At 44.2% G+C, this 21,403-nt stretch overlaps 1 protein-coding gene across 7 annotated transcripts in view; it reads right to left on the bottom strand.

The window, feature by feature from the left end:
- LOC148016020 (uncharacterized) overlaps window positions 1-20,641 on the bottom strand; it is a 70,818-nt gene extending 50,177 nt beyond the window's left edge. For 4 of the 7 annotated variants that reach the window (XR_015688186.1, XR_015688185.1, XM_087664746.1 and 1 more), the window contains exons 1-2: window positions 19,531-20,479; window positions 9,486-9,600 (exon numbers count right to left, since the gene is read on the bottom strand). Coding sequence is in view for 2 of the 7 variants with exons in the window: in XM_087664746.1 (XP_087520872.1) it covers window positions 9,486-9,600; window positions 19,531-20,250 (835 nt within the window). In the remaining 5 variants the exon portion in view is untranslated. Of the gene's footprint in view, window positions 1-9,485; window positions 9,601-19,530; window positions 20,480-20,550 lie in introns of those variants that run through there. The other 3 variants (XR_015688184.1, XR_015688182.1, XR_015688183.1) reach the window with 2 other exon arrangements.
- Between the last annotated feature and the right edge of the window lie 762 nt (window positions 20,642-21,403).

Raw genomic sequence — 21,403 nt, 5'->3', positions numbered from 1 at the left:
ACCATGGCCACTAGAGGGAGAGCTGATGGCTGAAACCGGCAAGACAAGGTGATGGGCTGAATGGTGGGTAGCTTGTCTATTTATGGATGCGAAAGGATCTTCCCAAATTAGGGTTTTTCTTATGGGACACAAACTCTCCAAGACCGCACATCCTTTAATGAAACTTTAGAAATTTACATGTATTGGGGCTGTTTTAAACAGCTAATCAGTTTGTAATGCATTTTTACCTCAAGATGGCCACCTGCCCTATTTATACCAGCAAAGAATATTGCTGTAAACAATCCCAAATTTCTAAAAATCAGACCATGTTGAACTCAGAGAAGGGAAAACAGCAAGCAGGTGCAGACTTTGTGGTCCATGCAGCTGGAGGCAAGTGGAAATCAACTTAGCACAGCAACAGCCAACCCCGAGGGGAACTTGGAGGCTTTGACAAGTCAAAACTCTAGCCCAAAGAAGGGGAAGGAAAAGAAGACAACAAATCCAAGAAAGAGGATGCCACCTACCACAAGTGTGGCAAGACAGGTCCCTTTAAGAACTGCCCAAGGACAAGAAGGGGCCATCCAAGAAGGATTCTCAGTCATCTAGAGCAGTGACTGCTCCATTGTCATCCGCATTTCTGCATCTCAAGGTTCTAGAGTCTCCATCCTCCCAAAATGTCATATTGTTGGTTCCCCTTTCTTAGGAATGGATTATAGATAGTGGTGCTTCTTGCCACATGACTCTCTCCAAGGATGGGATCTTGCATTTGAGTTCCATGCAAGGCAATGTCTACACCAGCAAGAATTCTTCAATCCTCATTCATGACATAAGAGAGGTTCAAACCATTCCAAATGGACATGGCAATTCCTTCAAATCAAAGGTACTTTGTGTGCCAATTGTTGGCACCCAGCTGCTGTTGGTGAGCAAGATCTACAGCTCGAGCTGCTCATGGAGTATGATGCTAATTCTTTTAGGATCTAAGATGGCCAAACACATGCGGTAGTGTGTCAAGGGTACAAAAGTGCATGGAAGATGTTTCATGAGAGACAGCCCCTCTAAAAACACATCACCAAATCCTTGCCTTGACTATGGGAAACAGCTATGTGATGTGCCAGGACAGCCATCTATGCAGCCCCCACATGCCTAAAGGCCAACAAAGTGGTCTCTCTTCACCTAGAAAATGGTCAAAGATGCAATTTACAGACTACGAAATGGGAGAACACAGGATGAGGATGGCCTAGTGGTACAACATTTCTCACATACTTATGGTATACTAACACCCATAGTAGCACATATATTCAATCAAGCAGTATGTGAGGGATTTCCTATGACCTGGTCAAACAATACTATAATCCCACTCTTGAAGAGTGGTGACCCTTTGACCCCCTACAAATATTGAACGTTGCATAATAAAAACCTGTACTTCCACAGAACGAAAAAGAACCTCAAAGAACCCCTTCGGGCCATCATAAATCTCTTCAACCAGGGGGACCTGCATACGCCCTGAAGCATCATCTGAGCACTGTTCAAAACTGACAAGCATGGACTGCAGCCAAGCACGAATTCTAGTGATCAAAGGAATCCTTCCAATAAAATAAAAGATGGCTTCCCTCTCATGGAAAGCAGCAATCTGCTGTAAGACCAGGTCAGTTCCCATGACTGCAACTGCTTGATCCCCATCCGGTAATAAGTTAGCTTTATCCTCATTACAATTGACATAATCCAACATAAGATGATTGGCAGTGGCCAACATGAACTGTAGAGACCCGTCAAGTTGTGAACACGAAACATGAACCTCAGGCTGAGGCAAATTCGGGCCTAAGACCGGTTCTTCAACCGACATCCTACGACGTTTGCCCATCTCATCACTATCCAGCAACGGCCCAAGGTCTTCAGCTAACGAATCACCATCCGAATCTGCCAAGTCTTTGTCATCTCTCTCTCTCTCCAGTTATGCCAACAGCCCCAGTATCGAAGAAAGTGATACATGAGCTTTATATGTGGCTGTGCGGGAGTAGGGTATTTGGGCTGGCCAAAAACCCAATCAAAGGGGCGCAGGGTGATACCAACCACCCCTCGCCAAACAGCCGACAAAAATAACCAGACTTTCTGAGCGACGGGGCAAGAGATAAATCGGTGGCGGGCGGATTCCATAGTAGTGGTGCAAAAGAAACAGGTGCCATTGGAGATTCGTCGCTTGGAAAGAGCCGAAGCAAGCGGAAGACCCCCAATCATCACTCTCCAAAGAAAGACTTTATATTTAAAGGGTGTCTTGTTCAACCAGCCCTCCATCACAGTTGCCCTCCACCATGACCGGGATTTACGCAATCCCCATAAAGCATTCGCTTTAGTAACTAGCCATTGATGATCTTTAATCAGAAGATGATACACTTGGTTAGCAGAAGCTTTGCTCAAATTCAGCCGGCCTTCTAGGTCCCAATCCTGCCAGGGATGATCCGAAGCAAGAGCAGGAAAGGGTTGTCTGCTCTGGAGCACCGTCAAAAGCTGTTCCCATAAAGGCCTATATCCACGAGGGATCCTGAAAAGCCTCCTAGCTGTACGAAACGATATAAGCACATTGCGACTGGCAAGGGTGGCATCCGCAACCGAAGACAAGCCCAAACGTGCCATCCGGTTGAATTGTGGTCTAAGCTCATGTTTACCATCCCACGAAAGTAAACGCAAGACTGCCAGTAATTCCAATTGAAAAGAGTTAGTAGCCAAGCGATCCTCCGTTGGATGCCACTGAGCCTTTTGAAGGACGTGTTTCCAGGAACATACCAAATGAGTAAGCAGTGATGAAGAAGAACTGGAGAACCGTGAATCAGCATTAAGAACATGCCACCAAGAACTCCGGATTTGGGTATTGCCATGCAGAAGCCCATGGCCCTCAAGGGAATAACAGGCTATAGCGACCCACGGATGATGATCCGAGCACATGGCGCAGAAAAGAGACCAACGAAGTGCCTACATGTGAGTTTAGGCATCTAAAATAGCTCCGCCACCCATGCATTTGGGGGTGCACGCATGCGACCACGAGATCCAGGAAATACCTGCATGCAATGAGTCCTTCCATAGCATGAAGCGAATAGACTGAGTAAGAGCATTCAGAGTCGTAGTAGTCCAGGGCAATAATGGCAAGAAATATGTGAGCATTGGCAACATAATTATCTGGGCTACTTTGAGGCAAACATGGAAGGGCCAGGCCTGAGACTTCCAATACATAAACTTAGCCACCATTTTCTGAGAAATCCACTGCAGAAGCTGCTTTGGAGGATTATCAACACCCAAAGGGTATCCAAGTTGCCTGACAATGGAGCCACGAGGAACAACCAGACCCTGCCAGTCCAAGGACTGCAAATCCGACTCCGTGCAGCTTAGAATGGCTGATTTGAGCGCATTGATACGAAGGCCTGACGCCTGACCAAAGAGACCCCAAACATCCAATGCTTTTCGAAGGTTATCCTTGTCCGCACGCAAAATCATAAAGGTATCATCTGCCAGGGATTGGCTAATGAAGTGCTGTCCTGTAGGAAGCGACAGTCTGGCCAACTAAGAAGAGGCGGCCATATGTGATAACATGGAAAGAACTGGATGTGTCGCAAGGGCAAAGAATAAAGGGCTCAAAGGGCACCCCTGTCTGACAGAACGGGCAAGAACAAATGGCTCCGTAACACCTCCGTTCAGCATGACTCGCGAAGACGCCGCAGCACTAATGGTGTAGATTAGACGAGACATACGAGCACCAAAGCCCATAGCAGACATAAGTTCAGCAACGAAAGACCAGTCCAGATAGTCAAAAGCCTTTTCTAGGTCCAGTTGAATCAGTACGACCTCCTGATTAGAATGCCTGGCATAATCAATGGCCAATTGGGCATTCAAAACATTGTGTAGAATATTTCGGCCCTTAATGAAACCATACTGGAGAGGGTGCACAAGGACAGGGAGATGCTTATGGAGCCGATTCGCCATTACTTTGGAAAAGATTTTGTACATTGAACCCATCAAAGAAATTGGGCGCCACTGTGTCAATCTAGATGGCGAAGGAACTTTTGGAAGCAGTTTAATAAGTCCTTGTTTCCATGAGGGAGGCATGATCCCCGTTTCCCACACATGCTAAAACAAAGCCTGCAATGGTTTCGCCAGTTGGGTAGCGAAAGCTTCAAAGAACTCATTGGTGAGACCATCCCAACCCGGACTTTTATCTTTGGGCAAGTGTAACAAGACGTCCATAACCTCTGCCTCACCAATATCTGACTCCATAGTAGCTTGCATGTCCTGCGGAAGCTGATTGCGGACCAGGTCATAAAAAACCGAACGGGCCTGAGTAATTTGGGCTAAAGGTGGAGAAGCGGAACCGAGAAGGTCACGGAAATAATTCCTGCACATATGCACAATAGTCTGTGGATCCAGGATAAGGTGGCCTTCTGCATCCTCGAGTCTGGTCATATTCTCTCGAGCAGGAGAGGCATGAAGAGCGCGAAAGAACTTATGGGTCTGACATGCACTATCTTGCAAAGTCTCTGTCACATGTTGCAATTTGGCCTGCTGATACGATTTTAACTAAAATTCTTTAATAAGATCGGCCACCCGCATGGCCAATGCAAGCAGAAATGCATCATCCGGAGTGTCCACCAGCAGGGAGCGAACCAAAACCAGCAGGTCCTCCGCTACCTGTCGACGGCGCCGACAAAGAGAGGCATGGTAGATCCCATACTTCCGAGCAACCCGCTGCACATTAGAGAGCAATCTTTCAAATGACGCAGTGCCCTGAGAGGAAAAGTCCAAGAAGAATCTGTCAAGCAATTGCTACATATAGCCTTGAAAAATTGCATGCTTCAAGTAGGATGAGTTGAAACGCAAAGGGAGTCTCTCCAGAAATTGCTTGAAAGGTGCAATGGATTGTGCAAGCAACTCGAACTGCAGAGGGAAATGGTCCGACAAGGCATATTGCTGCAGCACTTTTATTTCGAGCATCTCAGGCAGAAAATCATCATTCTGCATGATATATATACGGTCCAACCGCGACCATGTTGTGGCATACTGGGCCGAATGGAAAGTAAATCCTGTAGAAGACGGGTGTAGCCAGGACCAGAGATCTTGCTTAAGAACAGCAAGAGCCAACTCATGCCACATACGACTTTCCGGCGCATCCATTACCGAGTGCTCCGATGTGGACTGGGAAGAATCAACACACATATTGAAATCCCCCATGAAGAAGCCCCGTCTGCCAAGTGACAAGGAAGTCTGCAAAGTCTGCCAAAGCTCCCGGCGAGATAACGAATCATTCGGAGCATAGAGGCCAAGTAACCATAAGATTTCCCCGTCGAATAAAATTTCAACCACCAAAAAGCGACCATGAACATCATTTTTAATAAGAACAGGCTGATATTTGGCATGTACAATCATGAGCACACCTGAATAATGCATGGCATGTGTTCCTGCATAGAACAAACGAAAGCCATGGCAATCCACAACTTTTCCGGCGTCACCGTGACTCTTGTGCTCAACAGCGCACAGGACATCCCATTGATTTTCATACAATGCAGTCCACATGGCATGTTGCTTCTGTCGAGAACAAATTCCTCGCACATTCCACGTGGCTATTTTCATGTGTATGCAAAACACAATCAGGTACGAGGCACAGCTTGCCTCGATTTGACTTTGTCGGCGAGAATATCCAGGACTCCCTCATCCAAGAAATCAGCCAACACCGCAAAAGAGTTCTGAGGACCAGATTTGGAAGTAGACGGCATATCTGCTTGCTTGGGGTTGGAACGTGGATAACGACAGTCCCACGGGGTAATGACGTTGCCTCTGGTATCAAAAGCCAGCTTTGCAGGTGGACCCTTTAGACGATCTGAATACATTTTCGTGGCGGGCTGAGGACGGGGGGCTGAGGAAACCATAGCGAAAGCAGAGCGCTCGGAAGACAACATTTCCTTCCTGCGCATATATGTACGCATGGAATCTTGTGAGGTAGTAGGCACAGTACTCTCCATGCCAGCAACAATCCTGTTGCCTTTTTTTGCACGTACTTCAACCCAATCAGTGGCACGGGAATCCAGACTCGAAACCTGTTGTTTACCTTTGGCCAGGACTTGGGGCGAGTGGATAGTATCCAGCGACGGAGCATCACACACCATATCTTCCATGGGGGAAGCAACATGGCCCGCATCTGAAATGTATTGCTGCTCTGGGCATTCGGCCATAAAGTGCCCCAACTGTCCACAGGAAAAGCAATGGCCTGCAAAATTGCCCCATTTCAAACGAAAGTGTAACGGATGCATGCCAGAGCAATTGAGGCATAACCAAGCAGGCCTTTTCCGTGCAGTATCCCATAACATGCACAAGCGGTTGCGATTCACAGCCCGAAGACTGGGAGGGACCAGAACCGTGCCCACAGCGGCCATAGCATCCTTCAATAGCGGCCAATAAACAGCCGGACAATTTTCCACTTCTACCCACACAGGGCATTCACGTTGCAGGAGGCGCTAAAAATCTGCCATCGAGCGCCATGGAACCACATGAACCAACCGACGATCAAAAAACAAAGGCAGTTTAGACAGGAGAGCAGCACGGTGCGTCTCAGTTTTCAAGAGGACCTCAAAAAAACCCCGGGACCCAACAAAAATCTCTTCAACACATTCCCCTTGTAGCAGACTCTGCAGCCATTGGCGAATACGGGAAAGCAGCGGGATTCGACCAGTGAAGAAGAGTATCACAGCACGATCATAAAACACCGAAAAGGAGCGTAGGACAGTTTTGGGGTCGACGGTAGCTTCCAGAACATCGTCAGGTGCAGAGTCAGAGAAGGCTTCCTGATTATGTTGAACATATTCACCAAGCAGAGTGTTGGCAAATTCCAGCAGATGCTCCCAGTCCACCTCCTGAGAGGCCACAGAATCCGAAGCAACCTGCGCATAGGAACGATCCTGAATAACACCTATCGCTTCCGAGGTATGCTTGGTAAATTTACCCGCAGGCTGGATGTCAGGACCCGGGGGCATCTCTTCAGTGCACGGAACCATATCCTCCGGTTCCTCAGCATCAGAATCCGGGCCAAGTGCTGCCACCGTTTGGTCTATGAAATCCAGATCCAAACCAGCCATCTTGTATGACGAGCTAACCTCGAAGGAGGACTGACGCACAGTGCAGATCACTGTCGGCTGAGTTAGAAATCTCTCTCTCTCTCTCTCTCTCTCTCTCTCTCTCTCTCTCTCTCTCTCTCTCTCTCTCTCTCTCTCTCTCTCTCTCTCTCTCTCTCTCTCTCTCTCTCTCTCGCTGCCAAGAACTCTCTCTCTCTCTCTGCCAATCGCTGCAGGAGCAGGCGGCAGGCAGCTGAGATGCAAACGGGTGGCTCACAGGTCGCAGTCCCACAGGGGTGCAGTGTTACGCACGCAGGCCTTCGTCACACAAGCAGCACACGCGCAGGCACAGGATCGCACTCTCTCTCTCTCTCTCTCTCTCTCTCTCTCTCTCTCTCTCTCTCGCGAACCAGGGCGACCCCAGAAGGAAGGTCGCAGCCAGTAAGCAGTAGGGGTCGACGGGGTAGTCACAGGACGACCAGCGCGTGGAACACTGTGGCGAATGGGCAGAACGGACCCGGCAGACGCCTGAGGGGAGAACTCAGGCAGGGTGCAGCTCTCGCTGACAGGTGACGGCAGGGTTAGGGGGGTTAACAGGCGACGGCAGGGTTAGGGTGAACAGGCGATGCAGGGCGGACAGGCAACGGCCCACAGGGCCCAGATCTGACGGCAACAGGGAACCTGACACACAGGGCTGACGGGCGACGACCACACGCAGGACACGCAGGTCAGACGGCCGGCAGCAGGGCGGAATCCACCATCGCGTGCTCTCTTGCCATCGCGCTCTCTCTCTCTCTCTCTCTCCAATTCTCTCTCTCTCTCTCTCTCTCTCTCTCTCTCTCGTAAAAGGTAATTGTATTATTTACGAAAAAAAAGGTACCTCTCTCTCTCTCTCTCTCTCTCTCTCTCTCTCTCTCTCTCTCTATGAAGCAAGTCATGAAGCTTCAGGCAGATCCCCAGTGTTCCAAAGAGCAGTCAAGATGCTACACACGGTTGCAGTTAAATTGTGATGCTACAGGCAGGTCATCACTGTCTGCAGCTTTCGTGGCCTTCTTCATGGTCTGTCTGCAGGTTTCATGGCCTTCCTCCTAGTCGTCACTATCTACAGGTAGGTCGCCACTGTCTGCAGGTTTTCTGGCCTTCCTCTCCTGGTCTGTTGATAGTCTTGAAGATCATGCAATTGTGCAGGTCATGCAATCTGTACTAAGTCTGCTCATCTGAAGGTCATGCAGGGAGTGCAGGTCACGCAGGTTCCAGGTCAAACAGACCTGCCCGGTGCAGGTTATGCAGGCTTCAGGGAGTGTCTCTCTCTCCCTCTCTCCCCCCCCTCTCCCCCCCCCCCCCCCACCCAATGGGAGCATAGGGAATCTATTGCTTTCTCTGTCTAGCATGCAGTAGTCTCTGCTCCAACTAGCTACTCTTTGTCTGTTTCTGAGGACTCAACCTCCTGCACCTCACCTACGAGAACCTCCTATAGCTGGGAGACCTGGACCTTTGTGGGAACAGGGGAGGACTCCTGTGGCTAGGCAGCCAGGTGAAGACGTCTCATCACTCTCCACACCCCCTAAGTGGCCTTTGCTCCCATCTCTTCCTCCTCTTGTTGTCTCTGTCACTCCTACGACCCCTCTCCCACCACTGCCATCATCTGACTTACAGAAACCTCCCCCATCTACTATTTGCTGGTTCTCTATATCTGCAAGGGCAAGAAACTGCCAAATACCTGTGCCCTTGGCAGCTTAGCATTGTCAGGGAAGGCCATGTACTCAGTGGCTGAATCATTTCTCCTTCATATGGCTGGCATCTCATTTTAGCTATGTCATTACATAGATTCTCATAATGGAATCAAATGATCTTGTAACATGAAGTCTCCTATTGAACATCGGTATTCAGTTGTGTTTTTCAGCTTGAAATATTTTACCTGTTGAAAAGTGCTCCCAACTCAAACTGGAAGTCTCATAGCGGTCAGTGCCCTTAACTTTAGGATTTCGTGCTTTCCGCCTAATCCTAACTCAATACAGTTGCAAATCATCTTCTTTGGATCTTCAAAGCATTGCTAAGTAGCGTCTCAAAAGATACTCCACTGAAAATAAGACAAGCTCATAGCAAAGCCTTAATCACATGACTTGTTGACTCACAGGTGCTGATGGGACTCTCAATTAACCACTTGACTCTCTCAAGCCTTCAAAGCAGTACCTAACAGAACTCTCCTCACAGTTTCACCTTTCTTCTTTCATATATAAGTTTGTCTTCCACATATGAGATTCTGTCGGCAGAGCTAGTGAAACAAAAGATGGAGTCCAAACTAAAAATCAAAACTACTATAAGCAGTGTTCAAACGAATGAAAGATGGTAGTTTTTGCAAGAATTATGAGCTTTTGACACCAGCATAACAATTTACTGGCTGCTCATTTCACACACCCATAAGAAACTCCATTGAAAGATAGAAGAGTCGCTTTGGATCCTTGTCTTTAAAAAATTGTTGGGTATCATTCCAACTTTCCAACAGACGATCGCGTACGCTATGGGCTGTGGCCTGCAATTACAGTGAAAGTACAAAGTTAGTCGTCCTCCTACCACACTGATACATAAACCACTCCTCCCCCCAAAAAAGGAAAACTGAAAATAACCTTCGAAAAAATTCTGTTATTGTCTATATACATTACAATATTAAGGAAGAAATCTCATGTTCTCATATCATCTAAAACGGTATTTTATGTATTGTGCACCAGAAGTCACGCATAGTGTGCGTGCGTGTGTGTGTGTGTGTGTGTGGGGGGGGGGGGGGGGGGGGGGTTTTGTTGTTTTACAAATGGATAATCTATTGCAAGGGTACCTACAAGGTCTTAGAATGTCAAATGGGGAGACCTTGGTTGCTCAAACTTATATTCATGATTCAAGCATCTTGACGTTAGAATGTAGATGTTTTGGAAAGTCTTCAAGCATCTTAGTCAATTGGAGAAAACTGGTTTTACTGCCACTATAGAAAGCATTGCATAAAGTACTAGAGTGGAGGGGCCAATACAATGACATCTAACTGCCCGCCACTAGATCTTTTTTTCAAGTGAGTTCACAATTTTTTGCTGGTTGAACTATATCGTATTACACTCAAATTAAAAAATTTGGGCCATTATAATATTTTAATCAAGTAGATGTAACATACCGGGCACCGCCCACATACACATGCTCATAGGTCGGGTAGGCAATGGGATAGGCGAAGGCAAAAGACATGGCCAAGGGAACGCACATGAGAAGGATAGTGCAAGAGGTGAGACACGTGCACAACCACTAGCAAATCATAGGCAGCAGATTGTGCAGGTCGTGAGCAACAAGATGTGTCTTGCAAAACATGGCAGCAAATCGGCTCAAAAAATGAAGGGTGAAAATTACATGTTTTTATTATTAATGATGTAGCACATCAATCAAACAAGTCAGCTACATTAAATTAATTGAAGAAAGTGACAAACGTAGAAGTCTTGACTTCATAATGGGTGTCGGCTATGCATTGAACCTAGAGTGGATGAAAACAGACCGATGGCAACATGCGAGATCATTGTGGTGGTGCATCATGGTGATCAGCAATCCCTTCTTCTTCTTCTTCTTCTTCTTCTTCTTCTTCTTCTTCTTCTTCTATTGTTTGTGTTAAATTGCGAGGAGCGACACAGAGTGAGTCTATCTACAAGCTGGAGTGAATGTGAGATCGAAGCAAGCTTAAGTGTTCCTAGATTGGTCAAGACTATTCAAGGCAGATTGAGTTGGGAGTGAAAAGCTGTCCCAAATAGGACACTTAGATCACGTAGTGGATTTGGAGTCTACACGCAACCTAGAATGCTCACAAGACAAAGGTGAGCCTTGATCGAGGTGAAGACAATTCGAGGCAGATCGAGATGAATTGAAGAGCTGTCCAGAATAGGACAGCTAGGTGACTTCGTGGATTTGGAGTTTGGTTCATGCTTGGGCCCTCGGAGCTAATACTTTTACAAATCTCTATTAAACTGTTGTAATTAAGATTTGAGGATCTCTACCTTTCTTGGTTTCCCTCATCTTTTGCTTGGTTTGTGCATTAGTACTCAGAATCTTACAATTGGTGTTAGAGCCAACTCTCAATGATAGGTGAGGAGTGATTGGATCAGAGAATTCCAAAGTAGTAGGTTACAAGGATTTGCTCTTTCTGACCATGATTGCTTTGTACGAAGACTCTTTGTATGCAAACCATGGATGCAATTGCAGATAGCATGAGTTGCTCATCACAATGGAGGCAACATACTTGGAGTCAATACCACTTCACCAAGAGCTTGTTAGCCTTTATTATTTCAATCCGTCATCTCCTAGTCGTGAGGTCCATCAAAGTTTGACAAAGACATTGGAGCTTTGACTATTTTCTGCCCATTCTAGATTGTGCATTACACTTTCAGTGAGCATCTTAGTGTGTTCACACTAGCTGAGGTTATTTTCCAGCCCAGTGCATTTTATTTTCATTAAGACTAGAGGCAGCATTCACAATGGCAATTGCGAACACACTAGCTGAGGTTATTTTCCAATCCAGTGCATTTCATTTTCAGTGAGGAGACTAGAGGCAGCATTCACAATGGCGATTGAGCATGACCAGCAATATAATTGTGATCAGCATTTCCTGCATTATTTTGTTGCAGTTTGCATGTCAGCCAGCTTTTTGGGCATACTCTAGCACCAATCGGCCAGTTTTCAGCTTTTCTGGCTAATTACAGCCACTCTCCACTGGCTGGTCACCATTCTTCTTTTGCAAATTCAGCATACTCTGGCATAATGAACTCTCTTCTGTTATTAGATGCTGTCTTTTGTCATCGGCCTGATCTGGTGCCCTAATTAACACTTAAGGCTACATGCATGAACAGTCCTCATTGTGTTCAGCATTCTCTTGGAGTTCAGTGCAGATCTTTCTCTTCCATTCTCTTCTTTTATGGTAGTCTTTCTCTTTGCTTCTCTCTTTGTGTTCATGTTCTTCCATTGTGCAGTCTCCTATGGTATCATCGCGAAAAGAGAGGACTGCAAGGTTCTACAGGGAGAAGACCACACTCTACTTGCTGTTTGGAGCAGATTTGTCCTGAAGGACATAGATTTCTTGCATTGTTCGGGCCTTTTACGAAGTATGTGGACATCTACAACTTCCTTTTGCAAGGTGGAGCTGATTTCCCCTCCATTCGGACAGCCCGACACCAAAACTCAGCAACCTTTGTGTGTTTGCCAATCTCTTTGAAGAGATGTGGAGTACCAGTTCGAAGCATTTGATGACTCAAATGAAGAGTTCATCCTATCTTATTCAAAGAAGCAATCCCGCCAATTAGATCGTCATAAAGAACGATGCAAAGATCAAAGTCCAAAGCCACATTCATCTAGAGATCACCGCTCTATTAGATCAAGAAGATCAGAGCGGTTGTTAGTGTTGAGCTAAAACACGCTTTACAGCTGATTAGCATTTTTAAACAGCCCCAAAACATGCTTAATTAATGAAAAACGCAAATTTGGTGCATAGTTCGAGAGAATTTCAATGGTCCCCCAAAACACTAATTTTTGGGGCACCCTTCAACATCTATAAATAGACAGGCTGCCCACCATTCAGCCTCATCCCTTCAATGCAGGTTCTCACTCCTCTACTGCGTTTGGTCCATCTACCATTGCCAACCCACAAACTACCTCCTTCGTGCGTTCAACTCTCCATAAGCCAGGTGACATGTGGCAGCCCTCCCTCATCATCAGGCATCAACCTTGTAGTCTACATTCGGCCTTTTCTCCCCCAGGCGACAGCTAGTGACCACCTTCTCCCAATTGGTGATCATCTTCTCCCTACTCGCGACCATCCTACAACTGCGTTTGCAGCTTCCTGCTGCCGCTCTCTGCTCCAAGCACCTTGGTAGGCCACTGGGCAGCCAACGAACACCCTTTGTCCGTTGCCCTATCCTCTTTGGGATGACTACTTTGACTCCCTTGGTAAGATAACAATCGCCTCTATAGTCTTGGTAGGCCACTAGGCAGCCGAGGTGCACCCTTTGTCCGATGCCCTAGTTGCTTTGGGGTGGGATGCCTTAGGGTAAACATTGCCAACCTTCCCTTTAAGACTCAGTTTTGGGCTTGAGAAGGGGTGTTGAGCTAAAACACACTTTACAGCTGATTAGCATTTTTAAACAGCCCCAAAACATGCTTAATTAATGAAAAACACAAATTTGGTACGTAGTTTAAGAGAGTTTTAGTGGACCCCAAAACCTTAATTTTTTGGGAAACCCTTCAACATCTATAAATAGATAGGCTGCCCACCATTCAGCCTCATCCCTTCAGTGCAGGTTCTCACTCCTCTGCTGCATTTGGTCCATCGCCAGCCCACAAACTACCTCCTTTGTGAGTTCAACTCTCCATCAGCTAGGCAACAAGAGGTACCCTCCCTCGTCATCAGGCGTCAGGCCTACAATCTACGTTCAGTCTTTTCTCTCCCAAGAGGCAATTGGCAACCATCTTCTCCCTGTTGGCAATCATCTTCTCCCTCCGAGCGGTTATCCTACAACTATGGTTGCAACTTTCTGTTACCACTCTCTACTCCTGGCACCTTCCTACTGTTGCCTCAGTTATATGACCTCTAATGATTAGCATTTGGTGTTTTCCTCAACTTCTGTACTCTGACTAGTGGTCACAACACTTGGAATCCATCTCCAATGGACATCACTCTCCAACGTTGCATTGCTCTGTCCTTGGGCATTCTGTGCACTTTTACATTCATTTACAGCATTCATTCACTTCAGAGTTTCTTCTCTCTTTGTTTGAGCTTTGAGTTTCTTACATTTTGTGTTCTACGTTTTGTGTTCTACGTTTTGCATTTAGGATTTGAGTTTTGCTGGTCTCTATCTAAGTCTTTATGTTTCTGTCTTTGTTGTACATGCTATGTTTCCTCAATGCAAACCCTAGCATATCTTCACAATTAGAAGTCGTGTATATCTTGCACAATCATCTCCTGCTTTAGAGCCTTAGTCTGAGTCAAAGAAGGACATTTGGAGCTCCAACACTCAATCTGTCATGTGTTTTGACAAAGGGGATAGCTTTGTTTAGAGCACGCATTTCTTTTTTTCGTTGACTTTAAGAGTGTTCACATTGGTTGGTTATTTTTCCAGCTTCTATATTTCTTTTTCAGTGGTTTAGATTGTGTTTTGGACAAAAACGCTTCAAAAAAGGCACTTCTAAGAAAATGATTAAGTTGCTAATTAGTTGAGATTTTGGAAAATTGAAACTGCCAAATTTGATTGCTCAAATGCGATTAATGAGAGAATATTTGGTTTATTGAAGGGATTAGCCATTAATTGCCCTCATCTTTTAATTTATATCAAAGTCACCTTTTCGGCTGTTTTAATCTTAAAACTTGGGAGATTTTGTATTTTCAAGATATATGCACCAAAATCATGTTCGTTTACTCCCACGTCTTCTTCTCATACACCATTCTCTTTTGCCATTCTCTTTCGCCATTCTCTTCTTTTGCGCTCACTTTCTTATCACTGTGAGATTCATTTATGGTTGATTTGCTAAAATGTTTAGCAATACCTCTTCAAGTAATACAGATGCAAATAAATGCAAGTACAAACTTACCATTCAACTAGATCCAATTTATACATCTTGGAGAAGTATACATCATCGAGTACTAATAGATGGGATGGAAGCTAACAGATTGCAAATACAATGAAATAATCATATAGATTTGTGGGTGAATGGAAATATTTATCCCAAGGACTCTTCTACAGGTAAACCTCCTTTTTTTAATATTCATGACTACGTAAGATATATTGGAGAAGGTTATAACAAGATACTTGGCTATTGTACAAGGTTATGCTCTGCATCTTGCACATACATGGCTCAAATGCACGAAATGAAAAAAGCATTATTAATTGCACAAACAAGCATTTCCGAGCTAACTGATAAGATTAACATTTTGAAAAATACTAATAAGTCATTACAAGACAAGCTAACACGCTTGAAGGAAACTCCGATAGGATTCAAAGAGAGGAAGAGACCGTTAAAAAATATAACTAGCTTATGTGCGAGAGTAAAGAAAAGATAATTAAATCTTGGAAAGAAATCTCTAATATATCAGGCATTAATATCTGAGAGAGTGAGGAGAGAATCGATCTTTTAAAAGAGCCCATGAATAAGAAAGATATTTCGAGGATTCTTAAGTCACCTCAGAATATGAATTGGTAAAGGACTTAAAAGACACTATAAAACCAAATGAAATTGTAGAGACATGTGATATTGTGGGTATTAGTCAAAAAGGTTATCGTGCTATCTCTAGATTATGGTTTAAAAACCTTAGATCTAATAGAATAAGTGCATTTGTATTGCCTTGGGCCCTTGCACTATTGGTTGCAAGGACCGCTATGAATCGTAAGATTCCACATGTTTTTGGGAAGTACATTCATATTGAAGAAAACTATTTTTAAATGCAATGTGTTTAACAATATATAGGTTTATTTAAGAAAAGTGCAGATTGCAATGGTCCACATCTATAGACTCACAGTAGAGAAATGTCACAGTGTTTTGAAGTTTGCCTTAAAGTTAAATGAAGCACAAATTCAAAAATGACAGGAAATGAAGAGTTAACATTTACATCACAGACAAGGTATTGGACTACAGCAATGGTGGGGGTTAAGCACCAATGCATAAGTTCTAGTCTGAGATGGAGATTTGGTGGGTTGGCGCAACCCAGGTACCAATTAAGAATCATCAAACATTGAAATGGTTGTTCACTTATACTGGGCCAAACATTATTAAGTCTCAAAGTGAAGGAAAAATGTTGATGGTTGATAGGGTTGGTAATTTTAATATGGAATGGCATATGAGCGTTGACTTAAAAAATATCACATGTATGCTTGGAATATGCAATGGCTAATGCAAAATATCCTTGTGTTTATTGCATAGAAAGTGTTGGGTCTAAAGATTGGAGCAACTTGCGCCCTACAAAAAGAGCCCCAACTAGAGACTCTATAGATTTGAGTAAATTTAAAAACATAGAAGACATATGGGATCCCATTCTTTAAATTTCTCTTAGAAATGTTCATATTTGTACTTTACATACAGCAATTAGAATAATTAACAACTTCTCGAATTGCATCTTGACTATGCATGCTCGATTAAGCCCTCGTCTTTATCAGATGAGTGTATTGACAAATATGAGGCATCACTCTCGAAAATGGATTTTCATGGAGGTCAAGTTCACTTAAAAATAGATCCAACACTTTCAAAGAAAACAAGAGATGTCTTGGCTAATGTCTCAATGGAAAGCTCAAAAATCAAAAGCTTTTTAGGAAACCGTATAGGAAAACAGGTAACCATTACTTGGAAGTATTGGAGAGAGCTATGTGGAATAACGACAAATGTTGCAAGCACACCGCGACTTGCATTTCTAAGGATGGAGATTTAGAGACACCTCAATGTCTTTCTAAAACTCCTCAAGCAACAAAAGATAATATACACATATCCAAAACAGTTCAAATGTTCAATTACAAATCTTGTTCAAGTAATAAAGGAGGCATAAGGAGCAAAGAATATCACATTCTATTTGGTAAAAGAGAATATTTAATCCAAATTTTCTTTGATGAATTTTCCAATGGTGTAAAATGATTGTTACTCTCTTGTATTTGCAGCATATCCCTCACATCCATAGGCCTTACTTTGTGAAGGAGCAAGGTCCCCCTAGCAACTCATAACGGCCAAGGCATGGAAAAATCTCACTATCAAACATGTACAAGTGTTTTTCGAAGCGCAAGACATGCCCTAATGCACACCGGCTAGTATGATGCAATCAACAATTTTTATAGTAGGACAGAGGTTGGCCAACATTTTTTACGCCAGATTTATGCAATTGGCCATTTTTTGGCAAATTTAGCTATTTATAGTTGCCCCCGCCTCAATTGACTGGTCATTCTACATTTCAGTGTTCTACAAAGAGAAGACCACACTCACCTTGTCGAGCGCAAATCTCTTGAGAAGAACTCAAATTTTCTTCCTTGTTTTGGGCCTTCTACGAATTGTGCAGGGCATCTATGACTTCTTTTTGCACAGTGTGGCAGATTTTCCCTCCTTTTGAGCAGCCCAACACCAAAGTGCAAGAGGTTTTTGTGGGTTTGCTGGTCTATTTGAAGAGTTATGGAGTACCGGTTTGAAAGGTTGCATGACTCTTCCAATGCGCACTCTCGCATGGTGTCATCACCAAAGTGAGGACTTTGAGGTTCTACAAAGGGGAGACCACACTCAGCTTGCTATTTGGAGCAAATCTCTCACGAAGAATGCAGATTTTCTACCTTGATCGAGCATTCTATAAAGTGTTCCAAGGCATCTACAACTTCTCTATGCAAGGTGTAGGTGATTATCCTTCCGTTCAGACAGCCCAACAAGAAAAATGCGAGTTTTCATGTGTTTGCTGGTCTATTTGAAGAGTTATGGAGTACTAGTTTGGCAAGTTTCTTAATTGATAGAGGACCAGGATGAGCTTGCATCCCTTGGCAAGACATTCTCGTCACAAGACATGGCAATGATTCTCCTTACTCTCAGTTGCCATCTCCCAAGTATGATGTCTTTTACACCAGCTTGCTTACCTACAGGGTTCTAGAGACTCTTCTAGGGGAAGAGCTACCTCCGCTTGTTTTAGAGCATGAAGAGGGCCTCACATCAAGGTTCCACACCATTGTCTACAACACTCACAAAGTCCTCAGCATACCTATCTGCAGCAGGTATTTCTGGGCAATAGAAAAGGGCAGCCTGTTTTGGGCAGTGTCTGAATTTCTGGTCTACTATGGTTTCCAAATTGAGTCTGATCATATACTAGAAATGCAAGACTCTGGTAGTATTTATACTGGAAATGCAAAACTCTGGCAGGCCCATCTGTGCAGGGCAATAGACAAGGGCAGCCCGTTTCATGCAGTATCTGAATTTCTGATCTACTATGTTTTTAGAATTGAATCTGATAAAATGCAAAACTCGGTATTTATACTAGAAATGCAAAACTCTAGGACATTGATGCTGACATGCAGAAAGAATAAGTGGATTTGGGTGTGACTCTCAAGCAGAGGAATTTCAGGATGATGGAAAAGGAGAAGAACCTCAAGTGCTGCATGCTGGCTATAGATCTTTCAGAGACAGAAATCCTGGGGACCCCTCAATTGGAGGGGGGTTCTCATCCTCCTCCAGGGGAGAGGAATGAGTAGTTCCAGCACATGCTTTCTCAGGCTAATATGTTGATGAGTGATTATGTTCATGCTAATCAAGGAAAAGCAATTGAATTGCAGAAGGAGAACATGCAATGGCAGTTCTAGGGAGTCAGGGACAGGCATTGTGCTGCAGCGAATTGCAGCACACTTCTTTGTTCAAAGACAGACAACCAATTCATGTTGTTTGATGGTGGTCCCTGGAAGAATTCGAGGATGTCCTTTGGCAGACCTGTCCCATGTGGGCAGTAGTGGTGAACCTCCCCTTGCATATCTGGCGCCTCCTTCTTCTGGCCTCACATTATCGGGACAAGTTTTGGTGGCCTTTCTTGGATTATGAGAACAAAAACAGAGCTTGCCAGTTGTGAGTATAGCCAAGCCTCCACCCGGGAGGTTACATTTCCAGGCTCGTGGCTGACATTATGCTTTGGTTTATGAATTAAAGTTGGGAACATTCGCTGGCTATTACTTTAGGTGTGGCCAGTTGAGTCATTGTGTGTCAACGATCCCATTCAGCTCCCTTGCCTCCACCCTCAGTCAATATCACAGAGACTTTTGAGCAGTCAATATCACAGAGACTTTTAAGCCAAGAGTCCATGGCTTTTATTCTGAGCCTCAGCCATCTTGGGAACACAGGGCCATTAAAAGTACTTCTGGTTAGATGCCTAGGGCAGATTGTTTGCTTCTAGGAGAGAGAAACACAGGGATCTCACAGGCCCAACTAAAGGATGATGGCATTAAAAAATTAGGAAACTTTGGCAGGTCTTAGGGATTTAAGGAGAGTCGCTTGTCTAAGAGAAAATGAACCTTGTAACCCAGCAGAACAGCATATTTAAGAGAACTGGACCTTGTAACCGAGCAGAACAGCACCTTTCAAAGAAATGAGTGGAAAGTTGGAAATTTTGATGTGAAAAGTATTGATCTCAGGACCATTAAGGAGAGGAGGTCCAAGCACTGCTTTCATGTTACAGCATATTTTAAGCAAAGAGCACTTCAGCCAATCAGTTTTGATATTATTCACTCAGGGAGAGGCTACTAGGAAAAATCAAGTAAGATGCACAGAGAATGGAGGAAAGGCAAAAAGGTCTTTCTTTGTGTTTGGGAGCCCTTTCTTCCGAGCAGAAATCCAGCTATTCTTATAAGGACCCTGTTCACTAACCATTGAGTTAAATCAACGACTGGTATTGAACTGAGAATTAGGTTTCTTGAACACTATCCAACACCTTGAGATAGATGCATCAAACCGATACCTGGTAAGCTTCAAAGTCGTCAAACCTGAACCTTGATCTGGCTACAGTATATTCCACATGGTCGACGATACTCTTTTGTATGGATACAACATCATTTTTCAGATACTGATTCATAAGGCGATATACAAGATCAGTCCTCCGATGAAATTCAAAAGATTCCTCTGGAGGCGGCTCTCGCTTGTTGAAAAGTTTTGGTGGAAGCCTTTTCACATTACCTGCAGTATTAGTCACAGGTTCCTCCAAAGCACTAAGAAGGACCCTCTGCACATTCTTCATGTCTTTCATGTCCTGAACCTTAGAATTCAGCACTGTTTGCACCCAGAACTTCTCTGAGAGTACACCATTTTCATAGTCCACAGTGGCTTTCGTGACCTTCAATCCAAGGTCCTTCAATACAGCGATGGCTACTTGGAGGAGGCCTGGTCTCCCAGGTGCAACAATCTTTATAATTGTTTGAGCTTCATCCAAATCATTGTGAAACTCAACACTGACTTGAGGGTTAGCTTGAGTCAGCCGAGGGCGATCATCAACGGTGCCTGCGGACTTCTTGGATGCTTGGCATAGTATCTTCCATCTGGTTCTTTGTTGTGAGATGTTCTTGAATTCAAAGTTGGAAATGCCGGAGGTCGAGCATGTGACCGCTGCAGATGCTACTGATGGCTCAACAGGGAATGCACCCACAGAACTGAGAAGGTCCTGACATGGGGCTGTGACTAACATCTTAGATGGTGCCAGAGGATTGCTTGGATGGAAGCCCAATAGAACTGCCCAAGCAAAATCAAAGCAAGCCTATCGACATGTCAGTGAAGAAATGATCGCCAACTAGCATTCAAAAAGGGAACTAGACAAACAGAAGCTCAAGAAGGAGAAATATGAAAGAATGGAGCCAATGCAAGCAATGAGAGGTGGTTTAGATGTTCTGCTTAGCTCCACACACACACACAGAAACAGAGAGAGAGAGAGAGAGAGAGAGAGAGAGAGAGAGAGAGAGCTGTTGAAATAATGAACAGTTGACAGTACCTTCAGCTCTCTCTGGTCACTGCAGAGATCGGTGTCTGCTGTTGTGAATCAACAGAAGTCTACTACTTCTCGTCCTTTTGCTCGAGTTCTCTCCATCCAATCACGCGCGCCCCCGCCTACGTGTGGGTATGCCTTCCCCATACTACACGTGGCCTCTCCCAATTGGTTAAATTTTTATTACACATATATTGGAAACTTTCTTTTCACAGTTCCAAAACTTGCAAAATGCCAAGGTGTGTTGGATATTTTGCAATGTCTCCTCACATGCTCAAACACCATTGTTCAATGCCAATGTATGTAATTCAAGGGGCCACTAGAGTCTCATCTAAGGATCTTTGATATAAAAATAGTTAAATAGTCCAACTATCATATAGCACTAAATAAATAAGATTGGGGTATTTGGTTAATCTTATCTTATCAAATATAAATGAAAGGTTCACTAAAGACTTGATAATGATACTCAAGGATGTATTGTTTTAAAGTTTTACATAATCCATTCAAAAACGCAATATATAAAAAATGTAATTTGTACCGTATTTCAAGTGGTTTTAAAAATACATCTTTCATGGAACTGAATTGGGATGGAATGCGGTTTGCTTTTTGGGGGAGTCATCTTGTTGGCCCCTTCACCAAGTATATTCAATGTTTTGGTTTAACATGTTGGAGTCCCCATTTCAATTTTGCCCATGTGCACCACTAAACAGTCCACCTTGCTTGGATCTCCAAAATCATAATCTGCTCGTTGGGACGAGTCGTTTAGGACGAGGCCTCATAATTATGAGGCTATGGTTTTAAGTCCCATGGTGCAATTGTAAGGGATACCAATGTTACCTTTGAGTTGTTAAAGAAGTAG

Source organism: Lygodium microphyllum, chromosome 23 (genome assembly GCF_053477565.2).
Source record: "Lygodium microphyllum isolate KBCC chromosome 23, Lygodium_microphyllum_v1.1.10, whole genome shotgun sequence".
Classification (NCBI taxonomy): Eukaryota; Viridiplantae; Streptophyta; class Polypodiopsida; order Schizaeales; family Lygodiaceae; genus Lygodium; species Lygodium microphyllum.
This window is presented reverse-complemented; position numbering and strand designations above follow the sequence as displayed.